The sequence below is a fragment of the Sinohyriopsis cumingii genome, chromosome 16 (assembly GCF_028554795.1).
Source record: "Sinohyriopsis cumingii isolate HCF-2022 chromosome 16, ASM2855479v2, whole genome shotgun sequence".
Classification (NCBI taxonomy): domain Eukaryota; kingdom Metazoa; phylum Mollusca; class Bivalvia; order Unionida; family Unionidae; genus Sinohyriopsis; species Sinohyriopsis cumingii.
In genome coordinates this window covers 22,556,390-22,575,441 of record NC_142976.1, presented here as the reverse complement: position 1 = coordinate 22,575,441, position 19,052 = coordinate 22,556,390, and the positions used below count along the sequence as shown (strand labels likewise).

At 34.1% G+C, this 19,052-nt stretch overlaps 1 protein-coding gene across 1 annotated transcript; it reads right to left on the bottom strand.

The window, feature by feature from the left end:
• Positions 1–704: 704 nt before the first annotated feature.
• On the bottom strand, positions 705–17,982 carry LOC149780066 (uncharacterized). The gene is made up of 8 exons (XM_089937461.1): positions 17,804–17,982; positions 17,312–17,359; positions 16,095–16,174; positions 15,073–15,144; positions 13,600–13,735; positions 4,762–4,868; positions 3,438–3,509; positions 705–986 (listed from the first exon to the last, which is right to left on the bottom strand). Exons 1-8 carry the CDS (start codon positions 17,826–17,828, stop codon positions 705–707), a joined length of 822 nt encoding a protein of 273 aa, XP_089793587.1. The 5' UTR covers positions 17,829–17,982.
• Positions 17,983–19,052: the final 1,070 nt, after the last annotated feature.

Here is a 19,052-nt window from a genome sequence, read left to right as displayed (position 1 = left end):
GTATGAATTTTCTTTCTTTTCTATCATTTATTTCTCCTATTTGTATGTTTGCCTTTTTACCCCTTTTTCTCCATTTTGTCAATCTCCGGAGTCAATATTCTCTATTATCACGTTTAACAAATGTTGTACCCTTTCGTGACCATTTGTGGTTACCATGGTAACTGCTTGAATTATGATCTGTACTCCAGCTTTAGCTGTACCTGTCGCAAGAGCTTGGTGTCTAAAGTGCTTATTATTTGCCAAATGTTTCAAACTTTGGAAAGGTTCTTCATAAGTCACATGACACACCTAAAGGCAGCTTCTGTACATTATCTCAGTGATGCACATCACGTTTCATATTATTAAAAGCAACCATTTAAAGGTAAATAATCTACTTCCCAATATGTATTTTAAAAAATTATGTATTCTTTAATTTCTTGTAGATGCCTTTTATTTTGAACTGATGGCTGTGACCCAAGATACCGTATTAGATGTACCCCATTTTACAATCATGAATTGTGTTCTCTCGTGTACTTTGCAATCTTTTTCCTTGTCTAAACTATTTCCCATTGAACGGATCATATACTCATTGATTTTTGCTTCATATATTCTGTAATAGCTTCCATTTTCTATTCACTTCAATAGAATTTTTTTTACATTTATCCAGTAAAATTAATTTGATATTCTAAACATAATGCATGATACGGAAAACTAGTGTAAAACAGTCAAACAAACAAACCAGTCACACATTCTTTATTGTTGCAGTAGCTATCATTACAGCAGTATTCGCATGATGTGATCATGAACATCGAGCTAAAGTCACGCCGGATCTGAACGAAGAACATATCTCGGTTGTCCCTGTTTATCTGATTTGGCTCATAAATCTCTCTTACGTCTCGTCCAGAATTACTTGAGCTGTGCTGAACAACGGGCATATACGGCAGAAACAGTGAAGTATTCGGATGTCCAACATTAGGACCACCTGATGTGTACATTACGTTGCAAGCCTAAGAAGGTAGATCAAAATTGATACATTTCCACATGGAATATTTTATCAAGCTAATGTCAGTTAGACACTAACAAAAGCAAAAACAATATACTAATATTACGTATATTGGATTTAATTAATGTTTGATTTAATATAATTGTTTGTAAGTTTTAAAATCTTTTTATTTTTAATTTCATTATATGTCAAAATAATGTAGTTTTGTTTGCTAAGAACTCATATTTTTCGAGAAAATAGTTCGACCTTGGACGTTCATTTGTAAACACCTAAAGATTACCTAATTCCCGACCTTAATTCAGAAATCAGTGAGAGAAGTAAACAACTTTTTATTTTTATATTATTCTCAGAGTAAAATGATTGGTTCTTATCAATGTCATAATAAGAGTAAGTGATTTTTCATATGTAGACAGCGTCTCTTTCACAATTCTGGGTTTTTCGAAATTGCGCAATAGTCAGGTTTTATATCGATGTCTATATCAAGATTTCTCAGTTTGGGCTTAAAACATTTGACGTCAGGGTGTTCGACTGTTCGTGCCCAGTTTGGTAATTATATTTAAATGTTTATTCGAATTATTTGGATTCGTTCTTTTTTCCTGGAAATATATGAGTGCTCATACAGGATTCTTGGACAAAGACATTTCATTAAATTTTATTGGGAAATTCAAACACCGGATTATTGTTTGTGAATAACACAGAACTGTAGACACAACAGCACAATACCAGCTACAGTATACGTCATCGTCTTCCATCTTGGATTCCTCGTCTCGAATTTGGGACTCGAATTTGAATTCATTAGAACATTTTATTATTAGGACTTCCAAAATTTGATTCGTGGATTATTCTTGGATTATTTTTGGATTTGATTCTTAAAACCGTAAGTTCTTATTTTTTCATTCTTATAGTGTTTTTCCAGCGGAAAAAAAATGATTTGTTAAATTTTTCAAAGCGTATTGTTTTCATTCTTTCTTGTGTTGCTGTTTATTCGATCCTAAACACATAACACTAAGACAAGGCTAAGCAAACCAGAAGTAATTTACAACTATAATAGAGTGTTATCGCTCAGAGAAATTTATAAAACACCATCCTGAAATTCCTCGCATTGCTCTCAATAAAGATAGCTTAGGAAAACGTTATCAAAATTTACAGAGGCTGCATGTACATAAACATGTAAGCTTTCAAATATTGTAACTAATATTAATAAATAAAAACGTGACGCATTGCAAACATAGTTTAATAGCCAACGGACAATTGAATTGACAGATTGGTCAGAAAGTAATGATATGGTATATACTTGACTGGTTCTTTCCTAATAGATATAGGTATATGTGTATAAACTTACAAAATTACAAAGCACATCCACTTATAACTACAAAGCACTATGTATTTTCCCAGGGTACCTGTCTCTTACAATCTTTACGTGTTCGATGGTTTACTCAAAATGGATACATAAAACATGAATTTTGAAGTTTGATTTTACTGCTAATTAATGTTAAAATTCCATATTCTTTCTAGCCGTGTGATCGATCAAGAACCTATGCATCGGTGAGATAGAGAGTAAAGTAAAATTTGTATCAATCCAAAAGAATGCACATACATTTTTAGTGCTTACGTTTATCGTCTTACATATGCCGTCTATTTGATCATTTGTAACTCTTAATGGGTTATGATTACGGTTTCACGTGGAAGTATGATCCAGACGCTTGATGCAAAAGATCCAGGACCACCCCTACATAATGCCCTTGCAGCTCTGGGTGTATGCAGTGTGTTAGGTGTTATCATTAGAACATACAACAAGGACCCTGATCTGCCAGTGTTACATGCGGAAACATATATATATATATATATATATATATATATATATATATATATATATATATATATATATATATATATATATATATATATATATATATATATATATATATATCTTGTGCAGTTTGACCAGACGTCTAGGCAGGTATGGATGGAACTTGATTCAACAACCACCATAGCAATAGAGGATTTTGTAAAAATGTGTATTTCGAGACAGCTAATTTTCACAACAATCCAGAATCTCTTACACGTTATATGATAGAGTACGTATTCTTAACGCTATATTTGCTTGCATATACATAATTTACAAAGTACGGATCGTTATATCATACATTTTGATAAAAGTACCTTGTTATCAATTGTCTATAAACGTTTTGGTGAATGATTATTAAAGATTTGACCAAATTTGCACAGTTAGGAGAAAATAGACACCTCATATAAAATATACCAAGAAAGGTGTATTTTAGCAAAGTTTTCAGTATGAAAATATTACTGATATCACATCGGGTTTCCGCAGCAGAATGCTTAATCTGCCAAATTATGCTTGGTCATACATCGCTCAAGATTTTCCACGAGAGAGAGAGAGAGAAAGAGAGAAAGAGAGAGACAGACAGAGAAAGAGAGAGATAGAACACCTTACCCGATCTGATATGCAACCCATGGAAGAACGTAATTCCAACTCATGTGTTAGACCATATGTATTGAAACATTGCTGGAAAGTTTACAAAGGACTTATTACATTAATCTACTTCGAGTTGTGCATGTTACTTGTTTAAATTTTGTGCATTATCAAATAATGAAGTAAAATACGATCTCTAAACTTTATTTTCATGCATTTTCAATAATATCATTTTATGGATATGAGTTTCGTATGTCTAAAATATTCCCCAAACGGTTTATAACTATGTTTGCACTTTGCACTTTGTTCAAATAAAATTGTTAGGTTTGAGCTTCTTAAAAAGGTGACTTCAACCAGGAAACTTGGTATGAAGACCTAAAACGTCAGTACATTTTAATCATATCGGATCTAAAAACAAAGATATCAAGCCCAAAAATCGATTTTACAAGTAATGAAAAGCAGTTGCTGAAATGATGGGTGTCAGTTCATCAAATGTAATCGCTTTTCGAGGCTTGTGGAATCTTGTAGGATATGAAAGCTGAGTTATTGTAATTACAATTTTTATTAAGTTAGTAACGAAATTAATGAAATAAATAACAGACCTACATTGTTAAGGTACACATATAGCGCGTATGAATACATAAGTAGTTCCTTTCTGCAGTTAGAAACTAATAATTTCTATTTTTTGTTTCGCCACATCATGCGATATTAGCTGATCTAGATGCTTCTTATAAAATCTTCGTACAAATTTTGATTTATTCTTTTCTACCATGGATATGATAAGTGATTATTTTTCTTCAATCTAATAACTGGTTCCGGAGTTGTCTAATGCGCTCGACTTTACCGTTTACTCCCATCTCACCTCTGTCTGAATGGGTTTGAGTCTCTGGCTCAGCCTATGTGGGTATATGAGAAAGCATACCAGTAGCTACCCGTGGGTTCTTCCGAAATTTTCCCCTTTCTTCCTCCACCAGTTATACTGGCCGTTACGTAAAGCCGATTATGTACTGACAAAATGAGGTATAGATAGAAACAATAATATAAGACTAACAACAAGATCCCATCTAGATCTGTTGGGTTTATGACTGCTGATACAAACTGCGCTTGAACAATTCATTAAGAATGTGCCAATTTTCCAATATATTGTCTGGTCAGAGAAACGTGCCATGTTAGTTTTACTTTACTGTCAAACATATCTCGACCAAGTCTTTATAGTGATTGTCCTGTCGTCTTCGACAGAAACTATTTACAGTTGTTTGTTTGGTTTTTTTTTTTGTTTTGTTTTTTGTTTGTTTGTTTGTACGCTAATGCAGGCGAGAGAAAATAAATTGAGAGGATGCGTTACCTCATGTGTACCACACACTGTAAGCATCTCACAATCGCCTGGCTTTTCCACGGCTTGCTCCCCAGAACATGCGTAGCATATTCTGTTATTGGATTCTGGATACACGTCTGCGAATTAAACAAAATCTAATTCAGTATTTATAGTATGTGGTAATCAGTAATTCTTGTGGTTTGAAAATAATCATGTCACGATAATGGGTGTCATTCTTAAATGGTTGAAAAATACTGAACAATACATTGAGTTATCAGTACATCAACATGTACAAATTCAGAATGGAATCATGGATTATTTGCATGAAACATGAAAAACAACAGTGATCTGCGCATGAACGTCTTACAATTTAATCTAATTGAATTATGTTTTGTGCAGAAACAAACACGTGAATTGTTTCATTCTTTACAAACCAAATCAACGAAAGTTGTTTTGGATGAACAGTCTCAAATGTCGAAATCTTCTAATACTCGTTATGGTGATACAAGCAAATATTTAAAATATAATATTTGAGAGAATAATTGCGTATACAAAAGAAAAGTAAATTCTTCTCAAGGGCATTACATTCGGGATTGCGGTTGTTTTCCGCGGTGTCGAACTCATCCACGCTAAATAGTTAATGCTCGACGTATCCTCACATGGCGTGTGAAGACAACCGACATTTGAACAGCCAAATAACTGTGATTGAATATGACAATCAGATCGTCCATGAGACATCCATATGTGTTTAATGAGAACAAGTACAATATTAGCAAAAGTGGACTTGAGGTCTTATCTTGCATAGGTATTCTCATCATGGGTGTCACCATATACAGACTGAAATAGTTGGCTTCATTCGGCGTGATGACTCGCGTGCCTTCTATGGGGTTCTTTGATTTCGTTCCTATTTTAATAGGAACAACGAAGCGTCGAACAAGTTTGAAAATTAATAATTAGATTTCTCCTCTGAAAAGATTTCCCTTGTGATGTTTTAATGATTCTTTACGATGTTCATTACACTTTCAGAGAACAAGCAATATGGATCTTCTGACACGAATTAATTCCGAAATCATTGTTTCGGATTGGCCAATGATATCAAGTCATTTCATCGGATTGGGCAATGATTGTACGTGTAATCATTGTATCGGACTGGCCAATGATAGTAATTTTAATCATTATATGGAATTGGCCAATTATAGTAAGTCATTTCATCGGATTGGCCATTGATGTTAAGTATACTCATTTTATTGGATTGGCCATTGGTATTAAGTATAATCATTTTATTGAATTAGCCAATGATGTTAAGTATAATTATTGTATTGGATTGGCCATTGATGGTAAGTCTAATCATTTTATTAAAAGGCAAATAAGTGTAAGACTAATCAATTTCACATTGGCCAATGAAAGGAAGTGTAGACTAAACAATTACTATAAATAGTATAGAGCTGGAGTGCACGACCTTTTTCGGCCTAAGGTCCAGATTGGATTTTCTAAGACCACTCGAGTACCGCAAATGCTAATTTCTTTAATATAGTTACTGTTCACTCGTCAGATTTCTGTGTCGTTTTAATTTGCCCTGAAGGCCGGACAAAACGCGTTCGCGAGCCGGGGGGTTGTGCAACCCTGGTATAGAGACTAATCCATTCACCGATCTAAAATAGCCAACAAAAACACCGGATTTATACTTTGTTAAATCTCAGTAATGTTGTAAGACTGCATGCATACATTCTTAACGTCTTCAGCGTGTACACGATATTTTTCTTCCTATTTATACAGTGATGGTAATGCTTATGTTATAAAGTTTTAGAATCCCTTTAAAATGAACACTTTGAATCCTATTAATATGAAAAGTCAGAATCCTACTGAAAAAAACACTTTATATCCTTTAAATTCTAATCAAATTAATATGAACACATTTAGGGGCCTTGTTTGTAATCGTGAAACATAATGATGAACTTGAGGTTAGGGACACGAGGATAGTCGATGGACATTAACATTAGGTCAACGAAAAATGGGAGAACATCCAACGAGAGAAATCCTTATTGCCAATGATATAGGTCCCTGATATAGATCAAAGCCTTCTATAACATTGGAATCACATGAATAACACGCAAATTAATGATTCAAGCAAGTGTATACAAGCCCAGGGTGAACATTTTCCATAAATATGCGAGTAAATAAAGTTACTATAATTTAGCTCCAGAATTCGGGCCAGTTTACTTACAAAATGATTAGTATAGAACGGCAAACATGCAAACAGTTATTCGAGTTTCACTGTCTGTCCATCAGCTCTTTGTTTTGGCTCTCCCAGATCCTATGTCTATATTCGTAGTCGACGGTTGTTTTCCACGATATCAAACTCACCAACGCTAATTATCATATCTTCGATGGATCTCAACTACAGTTTACTGATAGTAGTGAGACTACTTTGTGCCCCCGAATTATGTTTTGAATGACATGTATGGCAAATGCAGCCGTGACGAGATTGTTTTACAAGCAGTGCAGGTCATAATCGTTTATATTTCACGAGAAATGCGGTTCTCTTAACTGTTTCATCTCGCACCTGCTGTTCCACTTCGACTATTCTATCGCCTTTGTAACATTGAGGGCCTATCATAATTCTTATAGTATTAATGTGATAGTATAGTATATGTGCTTGACAGACTGACCCTGTCCAGACTCACGAGTCGAGTCGCAGCATGCATTTCTGACCCATTTCTCTTTTTTACTCGTGCATGCTGTACTCTGCACGATGAATATTTGTCTCCGACAATTGTTCATGTTGGAGGCCTAACACTGCGTTCAAGCATAAACAATTCAATAACGCCATTGAATAGTGTCTCAAACTGCCGTTCTAGAGTTTGTCCAAGGCCTCATACCCGTTCAATTGCGTCCTTAATGAATAAATGTCAAGAAGACTTGTCGTTTTGTTTACTTAATGTCGGTGCAACATAATCAATCCGAAATACAACCTTGGTAGATTTGTCGGTGAATGTCACTTTGTTGTTGTTGAAACAATCACTGTGTGTTTATGCACCCGGTTGAATAGTCAAACACTGAGCATTAGAACATCCTAATGAAATGATTCAAAGATCTCTTGGAGGTGTTAGTGGTGCATGAGCGTGGTCCCATCGGTCTATTTCTATACGAACCTTATCAAAATTATATATAAGTGCATCTGGAGTCTAGTAGCAACATTTTGAAGCTACTATTCGTCAACAATTGGATCTAAATCACTATCAATCCTTGCATAACGGGTCAGCTGCAACAATAAATCGAATCTTAAAAACAACCCCCTTCAACCTAAATTTCATATCCGTAAACTAATTATGGTGATACCGTATCTGTGTAGAGATGGGAAACAACATTGCACGGTCTTTCAATGCGTGAGATTGGTGACAAAAAGCTATAATGCTGATGATCAGTTTTAACATTACCATCCGACTCTACGCACATTTACTTCCGGTTCTGATAACCAAGTATGATACTTACTGTCGCACCTTTATGCTGTGAGTTTGCAAAGCAAGTCAGTAATGACCCCGCCAACGTTTCGTATTGTGCTTTTGTTTTTCGCAAGCTAGTAAGGGCTAAGTCCAACCTTTACTTCGCGAAATGACGTTATTATTTACAAATGTAACAAGGTCATTTACGAATTTTATAAATGTGCTATAGGCGCCTCAGTAACCCTTATTCGACCACGCAAGCGCAGCAACACCAGTTTTATAGAAGAGGATTAAAGGAAGGCGTCTGTACTCGAGGCCGAGTGCTTTGAAGCAGAGGCGTAGCTATGATATTTTGCGCCCGGGGACGAACTATAAAATTGGCGCCCCAGCCCCCTCCCCGTTTAATCACATTTTTGAATATTACCCTTGTTTACTTATTATAATGTAACGTTGTAAGCCTCATTTTGGCGCCCCTGTACCTTGGCGCCCGGGGACATATGTACCCCCCTGCCCCCCCCCCCCCCGCTACGCCTCTGTTTTGAAGTACATGTCCACGATGGATTGTTTAATCAAGACCAGATGTTCTAAGTTACCGTAACAAATCGAATACAACGTAAGAAAATCGTGCTGGGATATCTGCAAGCCCGTGTCAAAATCTTGGCGTTTGTCAAGGTATTTAAACACAAGCAGCATGATAGTTAAGCGAAATGCATGCAGTGGGTTCCTTGTTGGCCGTTTAAGCTTTTAGTCGAGCGTTGAGATGGTCTCCCTTTTGAAATGCTACAGCATCATACTGTGGTGAACTGATGCCTTGATAAGTACTTATGTGCCATAACAACCTCAGACACCGCTTTGGTGCGATTATGTGATTATCGAGAGAAATGAAATGTGCATGTTCCGCCAGATCGTTGACCAACATAGATAAACGTTGTTGAGCGGCTTCATCGAGGAATTTACTGACCAGTGCTGACATTGTCGCTCTTAATGGTAGTGTAATCGTCTCTGGTCCAGTCTTTGGTTGTAGAGTTACTAATTGTTGTAGTGGGTCTCGAGTTTATTGAAACATCGCATTCCCAGATTTTAAATGGATCCGCAGCATCGTTTTTTTATCCTACCCATGTTTCACACTGCACATTGTTGAGCAATTGGTGCAGCAGACGCAGACAAAGCCTAGACCACCTTTCGTTCGCTTGAACATACTCCACGAGCAATGACGCAAGACCATTTCCATAATCTACAGCGTAAACGGGTTTTCACGCGTTAACAACACGCGCGGGTTTGCTTGCAGTTGTTGTTGTAGGGTTTAACGCCATTTTTCAGCATACGATAGGCTATACATGGCGGCCAGTTATTAATGGTGAAGGAAGAACCTGGGAAAACCCTGGAAAGAACCACCGACCCATGAGAAGCTACTGGCAAGCTTTCTCACATACCCACACTTGCTGAATCTGAGACTCGAACCAGTGCAGACAGAGGTGAGATGGCAGTGATCCGTAGCGGAGAGCGCTTTAGACCACTTGGCCACTCGGGACCCCGTTTGCTTGTATATTGGCTCCACTGTTTCTATGTATTCGCATATACATTGCTATTCGCAAAAACTCTTGATATTGCGCTATTGGCTTGTCATCTTCATCGTCGAAAACGTTCCCATATTCATATACAGTTGTCTTTAATGACTCTATATATAAAGGAATCTATCTAATTAGTTTGTTATTGATGATCGGCACTACTTAGGCTACTATATTCTCTTCCTGTTCCAATTTCGTCATAATTACGGTATTCACTTTTTTCGTTATTACAACTATATACTATATTTTTTTAAAGTCAGTAACTTTACTTTTCTTGCAAAATATCGTATAGATTTACTTTTAGAGGTTTTGTTTATACTACTGAACAAGTTTACCGCGTTGCTGCTCTAAGTTAATTCCTGAGTTGATCAATCTATCAATACACTCGGAATACATGTTTAAAAAGTCATGAAATATCTATTGGGCCAATTTGTAGGTATATGTATGATATCTTTAAGCGAAACAGGGATTTAATGGTTTTTGAAACGTTAAGTACACTCCACTGATCAGACATATTATTCCCAGAATCATATGTACTCATAAAGTCTTTTATTATACTATATGCATCAACTTTTACTGCAGTAATTAGTATAAAATATTCGCGACCAGTATATATTGTTCTTAGACTTACTCTGCCTGTATACATTATTCTCGAGCAAAAGCTGCCACAGAGAATAAAATATCAGCAGCAGTGATGTGACGATCTGTAATATTATTCGTGCAGGAATTACGATGATGATACTATTTAGTCCCAGAAAAACACACGCTGAAACAAATGTATTAATTCGTTCCGAGATTTCAAATGATTTTTGTAAATAAAATTATTTACAGAAAATTCAACCCTATCTATGTTTAACGCTGGTGGAACGTATGTCTCAAATTCCCTTTCTACGGTTGAGACAGTCAGGTTTGCAGAATATGTGCTATGCATATAGTTAGATATTAAATTCTTATCTTTAAAATATAATGGGCACTATGTTTGGTTTGTGTATGGCACAAAAGATCTAAAATATCAACATGATTTCGGTGAAAAGGGGATTGCTATTTTTCCGATGCCTAAATGTCAAACTTAACATGTTATCTTTCTTCATTGGTATTTATTAGCTTAAATCTGAGAATATTCCCCACGGTTTAATACTTCATGATGGAAAAATCGATACCAAATCTACAGAGAAATATCCCTGACGCAAAGGCAGTATATCTTTTGAGAAAATATGAATGCAGTTTAAAGAATACATTCAGGTCAGATACTCACAAGCACAAAATTCACATAGAGAAAAAACAAACACTAACCAAGAAACGTAAATAGAAAATATTAAAATAAAAGCAAGGCAAAGAAAATTTTATATGGTTTCTAACAAGGTCACAGGTATATAAAATCTACAATACTCACGAGCGCCATCTGAAAAAGATATAAAAGAAATTGTAACTATGAATATCAGTTGTCCATTCTTCACTGGTTCTTGGGTAATAAGTAAACTTCGTTTGAGTCAATAGTATTCTTTTTTACTTATTTACTTGTCAGTTTTAGCAACATTTGTCTTTTCAATAGGTAGAAATTTCAAATGTATAGACTGTTCCGAATGATTTCCAATAATCTCGAATGTTCTGATATAATTCAATAATACAATCCAAAATGTATCTGACTGAGTTCACAATAATCCCAAAGTAGTGATTGGTCTGAAACAATGAGCACTTTTAAATTTTTATTATATTTTAATACAGTCATAAAACCGTAGATTGCAAATGACTGATACAAAATAGGAATTAATAGCTGTTTATAAATAAGCTTTTATATACTGACTTCAGTTGACCTACAATGCAATAGATTGTTCTGGAATTCCCAAATTCCGATGGAAAATTCCACTAAATTCCTTTCTTCGAGAACATTCTAAGCTTGCAAACAAGGTTAGCCTTGAACTCAAACTTAGTAAATATCATAAAAATATAATGACAATAGTCAGGTAGGCAAAAGCTCTTCCCTCAATCACGGACAAAGGTCAAACACATAATATATATGTAACACAATGTAGCTCAGATGTAGGAGATGGATTCATCTCCTACATTCCAGAGGAAAATAAAAAAATGACAAACAGTAGTTTACGATCTGTTTCTTGACACCTGTACACTACATCATTACATGTGGAATAAAAAATATATCTAAGATAGACAGACGTATATATTGTTAATCACACACTGTTTGTTTCTATTTACCATGTACAACGAGATATAGTATGTCGTCACCTGATTATATAACGTAATAATCTTGCTCTCTTCAGAGAACATTACTTTTTCGAAAAGGAAAACTACCTTTATGACAAGCAATGCTGAGGGTGTTCCGATTGACTTCTGCATGTGCCTGATATAACAATATGCATATTTATGTTGCCATGGTGCTTAATATTTTCAAAAGAAAAATGAAAATATTTTTCTATAAAAATAATTTTATTATACTGTATTTTAGATTAAAGTAGGAGAAGTAATGGTTAACTTTAAGCAAATATAGCAAATATCATTGCTTTCAGAGTCATAATAGATCCTAATCCAAACATATGAACTCTACTTCTAGGTATCATTAAATGAACGGAATAGTTCAAACTTTATTACAACGGCTGAAATCGAGTAAGTAATAAATTCTAAATTGTACTTTCTACATTTTTAAAAAATAAAATAAATCGAAGATTAATCTCTCAGTGTAAAGTCTTAATTAACCGGGTTGTTTTGAAACATACGTTCATTCCAATTATTTGACGTAGTTTACAATTAATTAGCATGCAAAATCTGATCTGGGCTTCTACTCATTATTAAGACATTTTATGAAGCAAGACGTGATTGATTCGACTCGTAAAACTTGGTAACCTCTGCCTTACTCAGGCAATGAGGTATGATGTATTTTAGTAGATGCTCTGTCGTGTGTATATATTACTTCCTAGTAGATATTTGGTAAATAATTTATGTTTTTTTTATTGAAGAAGTAAGACTAACTATCACGCAGAGTTTGTTAACGGCAAATTGTCTATGATGCTATTTAAATATACATTGAATTAAAATATTTCAAATTTTCCAAAAAATGTTAGTATCTTGCCGACGAAGATGACGCCTACTACAATGACTTCAGCATCGTTAATCTCGCAAATTTTTCTCCGAAACTGGCGACAAGTAAAACTCATTCATTCTAACTAGAGATACAATCCAGTGTAATTTCAAAGGTGCAGTATGTAAAATATTTTGAAGACATGATTTATTCATAGGCATCTGCGTTACTGAAATACTGATAAAAATCGGATATAGTGAACAGGGTCGGAGTTAAATAGGATGTAGTTTGATAAAATCGATAAAACCTATGCTGATAACATACTTGACAATTGCGCTATTTATAAGAAAACTAGAAGTTAACATGTTTCAGAGCAGTACACATTTAGATAATAATAGACGGGCCAGTTAAGTTTTTCGGGCTTACTAGAAAAGTTAATGACACATCCCTTCAGAGATTGATGAAAAATCACACATATGCCGTGTACTAATGCGATTATTTAAATAAAGTATTCCGATAATATGTTTAGTTTAAATTGTTATTATCATACTTGAAAGGTCTGAATAATCGTTTGATCAGTTAAAGAATATACCACTTTGTGAATATTTATAAAACTCAGTAAATGTTTCATATAACACACTATTTATTTTGTGGCCAATCTAGGTGAGTATTCCATTGATGGATGAGGTTACGATGTAACGCATGAAGATATACTTTCGCAATGAATCCAAGAATTTGCATTCTCAAGAACTAGGTTCAAAGTTATATAAGTTCTTCTTCTGTTCTTTGAATGTTTGCTCCGTTTCTGCGTTACAAAACTTACTGTACGAGTCACACGCTTTGTTGTTACATAAGACGCCAGTACAGCATTCTTCACAAAGAGTTATCCGTCCGTCCGGCTGTCTTCTCTGATGTTGGTCTTGGGACCTTTTGCCGTATTTGTCTATGGCGTCGCAAATCTAAAGGCAAAAAAGTAACGTGAAAGTTCCACTGTCAAGCATGTAATATTTTACTGTGAGTGTGAAATATATATATTATATTGTAATTATTTCACTTTCTTAATATATTAAAGCGTTCGTATGAAAGCATTCACAATGGAGTGACCTCTTTATACCTTTCTGATACACTTACATGTACATCCATATATTTATTCAGACGTGTCATCATGACAGTTTTATTTAACGTGCCTGATGTTATTGCTTGAGAAATTTAAATAGATGATGCAGATTTAAAAATTTGTCTTAGTTTAGTCTTTTTTCTCGGTTTTAAGTTAACCTTGTATATAGAGGGGACCAATATTGAAAAGGTCACAATATCGCAGACTTGTGTGGATATGTACGATGTTTTAACTAGCTTAAAATTCCGAGTGGGTTATATACTGGATGGGGAAATTATATTTCATAACGAAATCATCATTTCAAAACTTTATTTCACAGTCGATGTACCAATTTCATGAAATTTGTTGAATGGATCTTTTAGAATGTATTTGCCACAAATCATGGAAGCACACGGAAATGTTTGAGAATGGTAAAATCAGCGAATGATATATTGGCCCTGAGTACCTTTTTAATAGCGGTAATATAAGAAAGGGAAAATATTCGTAACTGATGATGATTATATGTGTTTCAAACAGCAAACAGGCTTTGGAAAGCTAGCCCTTTCTTTCAAGAATCATTCCCTTCATAAAACGTTAGAGAAGACAATTACATTATAGAGGAACGTATTTAGAATATTTAAAAATCTTTCTTTAAAATGGTCTACTTATATTGAGCATATTAGATTTTCAGATTTCAACTACGAACATTAATCGTTTGGAAAACATCTGTCGAAACGGCAATTGATTTTCATAAAAGTTTAATGCCTTCTTCTACAAGTCAACGATTTTCAATCCATTTAAGACGTTAACTTTATATGTTACAGAATTCAAAACTCGTTCAATTTGGAATTCGTTTATATACTGTATGCATATTTGTAGCGAATCGAACATCGCTGTTGCATATTATACATTCGATTTGCAAGATTCATTATTTCATTAATTCTGTAAACCATGAAGTCCAGTTCTCATAATAACCTATGACATAAAGGTGATAACGAATTTCAAGGAATGTATTCTAGTCAGTATTAGTAAATATTGCCAGAGCACGCAGAATGTGCATATGAATATGTATGTAGTTCCTTTCTGGTTCTGTTCACTAATTAATTACTAATAGTTTTCTGGGTCACATGTTGCAATTTCAACCAAGAAAATGCTTGTTACAAATTATTTAGAAATTTAAATAAGAATTGATGCACACACCTGTTTTGGTTTGCATCCGAGGTCGTAAAAGATATGTCCTTGAAGAGTAATATACTGCGTTCTAAAACATTCCTGAAACAATACAAAGCATTGCTGAAAGAAAATGTATACATTACAATAATCACTGTCTTATCACGTGACTAAAATACTGTAATATCTCAGTTGATTTGACATGTTTATCTAAATACTGAAAAATATTATTCTCTTCCTCTTGTTTCATGTCGAAGTGAAGGAAATTACCAATTTCCTCAAAAACATATATTGTTACATTGCAAACTATATTTTTATTTGCTTCTCATTCTCTACGTCAACAATAATCCATGAAGGTTTAGTTTCAAAGTATTTTATACTACTATTGCAGAGTTTGCGAGAATTATTGAGCCAAATATTCAATATGTCTGGTACATTTGCATCTGATAAAATACAACAGCTAAATCCTCTCCGTATAAAATGATTGCAGTTCTTGTTGTACTTTGCATCATAATGTTAATCATCTACCTTTAGTAATAGTCAATGCCGGACGTACAAGCGTATAGATGGCATATACGTGACATAAATACCATATTACATTCCTTTCACTTCTGGCTAAGACTGGATTTGAAAGTTATTTGAAGACATATTCAAATCTAACGCCAATGTCTCTAAATTTATTGTAAAAACAAAACATATTGCAGATTAGTATATGATTAAGACTCGAAATATTTCACACCATTGTGGCATAAAGAACACACTTGTGGTGTAGTTAAGAAAGATTGTGTTTTCAACTTATGTTTAAACAGAGGTAACTGTGTGATATTTTCATTATAGGTGGTAATGTTGTCGTATATACTGGTGATGCTGATAACTGTTTACATCTAACTAGTTGCTAATAAAAAAAAAACAATTATACATTTGCTGCGGTATAACAACCGATATACGTCACCCCATTGCCAAACAAAACAGTATAGAACACTTATACCCTGAATATATTACCTCCTATGCCTCGCAAACAACATTCCACACATATACCCTAAATTTCGTACCTCGTCTGCCTCGCAGGTTACAACAACCTCGCAGTCATGGGCTTCAGCGACCTTGAGACAATGCAAGCAGTCTGGTCCACCTAAATTTGTTAAAAGTTATTTAAACGTTTGTATTTGAAAACATCTGGTTCGATCAGTTATCATCATTTAGAAACTAAATGGTATGCTAGATTTTGTAACTGACTAATTAAATTTAAAAAACATCCATGTCATGTAAAGCATTTAAATAAATTGTTTTGACAATAAAGTTTAGAGGTACTCATGTTAGTATGGGGATAGAGGTTGTGTGTGTGAAAAGAAGCATACAATCAGTAGGCACATTTAGTAAACACACGATCAATTTATGTTTCTACTGCAGTATGATCATTCTGTTAGTAATTTGAAAGTGAAAGCAAGCCGTCAATGTCGGATTGTTATACAATATTAGGATAATAAAACCACAAAAGTAATAATCTAAGACAACTATAGGTCAAGAGTAATCATTAAGCAGTCTTACATAACTGTACAATAAAGTTACCATCTAAGACCACTGTACATCAAAATAAGCATATAAGGAAAATGTACATCAAAAGAATCATCCGAAACAACGAGACTACTGTACATCAATGTAATCATCATTATTTTGGAAAGAATACATATTTTCAAAGCATAATCGTGCGCTACAATCGAATTCGTCGAATAATTCATTATTCCCGCATAATATATTGTATATAATATATTGGATATCCATAAAAACGATGCAAAAAGGTAAACGAGAAACGTAAAAGGCTGCAAAAGAAAAGAAGGATTCACAGAAGGAAGAATAGTTTATGTAATAATTAGGGCAGTGTGATGTAAGGAGTAATTCATTATGTGTGTGTTCTGTATTAAAGACATTCTGGATTACATCATTGTGATACATAAAGACTATTAGTACATCAGCACATTCAAGATTAGTGAAATTCATTTCGAACATTCTATAAGTTTGCATTTGTAATAGTTGTAATAGAACGCTTAAGATTATTTGGGATTTCGTTCATAATATAACTTATCATAGTGTTTCACTTTGTAACTTAGGAAAATAAATTATATGTTGATTGTATTAAACGTGTTGGTTACGCTTTCTTTCTGTTACATAGTTTATAAATATTGAGTCGTAACAGTCTTAATCTTTCATAATTTCGTTTATTATCATCAGATCTTATAAGAAATCGAACACTGATATAAAAACCACTTACTTTGCCGTTTATTATTTCCGCGTCCCTCCACACTAAGGAGTAGGGAGGCTGAAAAACGGATACCATCTTAGACACAAAAATTACAACAGTAAGTGATACAGAGTATGATTAATGATTCAATATACGTTTCAAGAGAAAGTATATTTCAAACGTTGTCTTCGTCAAATAGTTATTCTAACAACCATTATTCTATATCTCTCTGGTATGAAATTACAGAACGTATGAGCAACACGTTTAATTAGTATGTTTTCAAGAAACTGCGTTTCATGTTTAATTTTCAAACTTTGAGGCAGTTGATAAATTTCCAATACACAATTTAAATAAAAGAACAATAATACTTGCGATTAACTGGTGTAAAATGCATATGATATTCATATTGTCAAGTGACCTAAAAAGTTTCCAAAGAATTAAGATAAGTGAATTCTAGCATGTTTCCTATTCACGGAAATACGTGACTTAATTTCATACGAAAGCACAAACATTACTAATTACCAAGAAGAAGAGCAGATATCGCCATTGTCACTTGACGTCCACCGTAAAAGACTCAGGTAAGATCTAGATTGTAAGTATATTTCCTGATAAGAATTTGATACCGTATCTCAAGAACAGAAGGTGTAAACTCAACCACGTGTGTTTGAATCGTGCTGTGAACGGAAATACAAAAGGCACCCTTTATCCCGCTGAACCAAATAGTTTGTGTCACTTGTACTGAAAGCTGCGGGCAGTTGAGTAAACACATACGACGACACGCAGAAGATACCAAAATGCTCCTAATAGTCAACTACTATTGTATAGTTTTTGACCTCCTTGTTGGCACTCACTGACATTCTTTGACCAAATGTAGAAAGTTATTTCTAGGTAGAAAAAAATGTATATATGTGCCGTGCCTACTGTTACATCTGATTTAATTCATATCTATTTTAATTTAATTGTTTGTCAGTTTTAAATTTTTCATTCTATTATATGCTATTATAATGTAAATTTATTCACTGGAGAAGATATTTTTCAGAAAATTGGTTGACCTGGATCATTTTTAAAAAATAAAAACCAGATGTTGATCTAAATCCTGACGTTGTTTCATAATTTGCAGCAACCTTCGTAAACAAGGTCTATTTTACTTTAAAATGATTGGTTTTCGTCAGGGCCATTTTTGGTGTACGTGACATAACCACGATCACGTGACACCCCCTTCAATTTCGCAATTCCGGTTTTTCCATTACTGCGCATTTGTTAGTTTTAATATTGATGCGTAGAGAGAGATTTCGTTGTTTGGGGCTTTTTACACTTATGTCAAGTTATTTTGTTGTAGCCAGATTTTGAGTTATAATTTTCCTCAGATCAGTTGGATTTCAAAAGGATTAATTATTTTTTCTCTGGAAATATTTTGAGGACTACTCACACAGAAATTTTGGAAAGACATCGCTTACAAATTTAATTTGGATTTCCAACACCGGAGTGTCATTATTTGTATATTTGTATTTCTGCAAAGAACTATAGACTTCAACACTGCAGATTATATCATAAGTCATCGTCTTTCATCTTGGATTCTTCGTCGAGATTCGAACGTGAAATCAGTAGAACATTTTGTTAGGACTACTAAAATTTATTCTCAGACTATTTTTGGATCCTTTTTGGATTTGATTATATAAAACCGTAAGTTCATATCATTTTTATTTTTACCGAATTTTTCTAGGGAAATAAAGTATTTGTTAAATTTTAAAACGCTTGCTGTTTTCCCTCT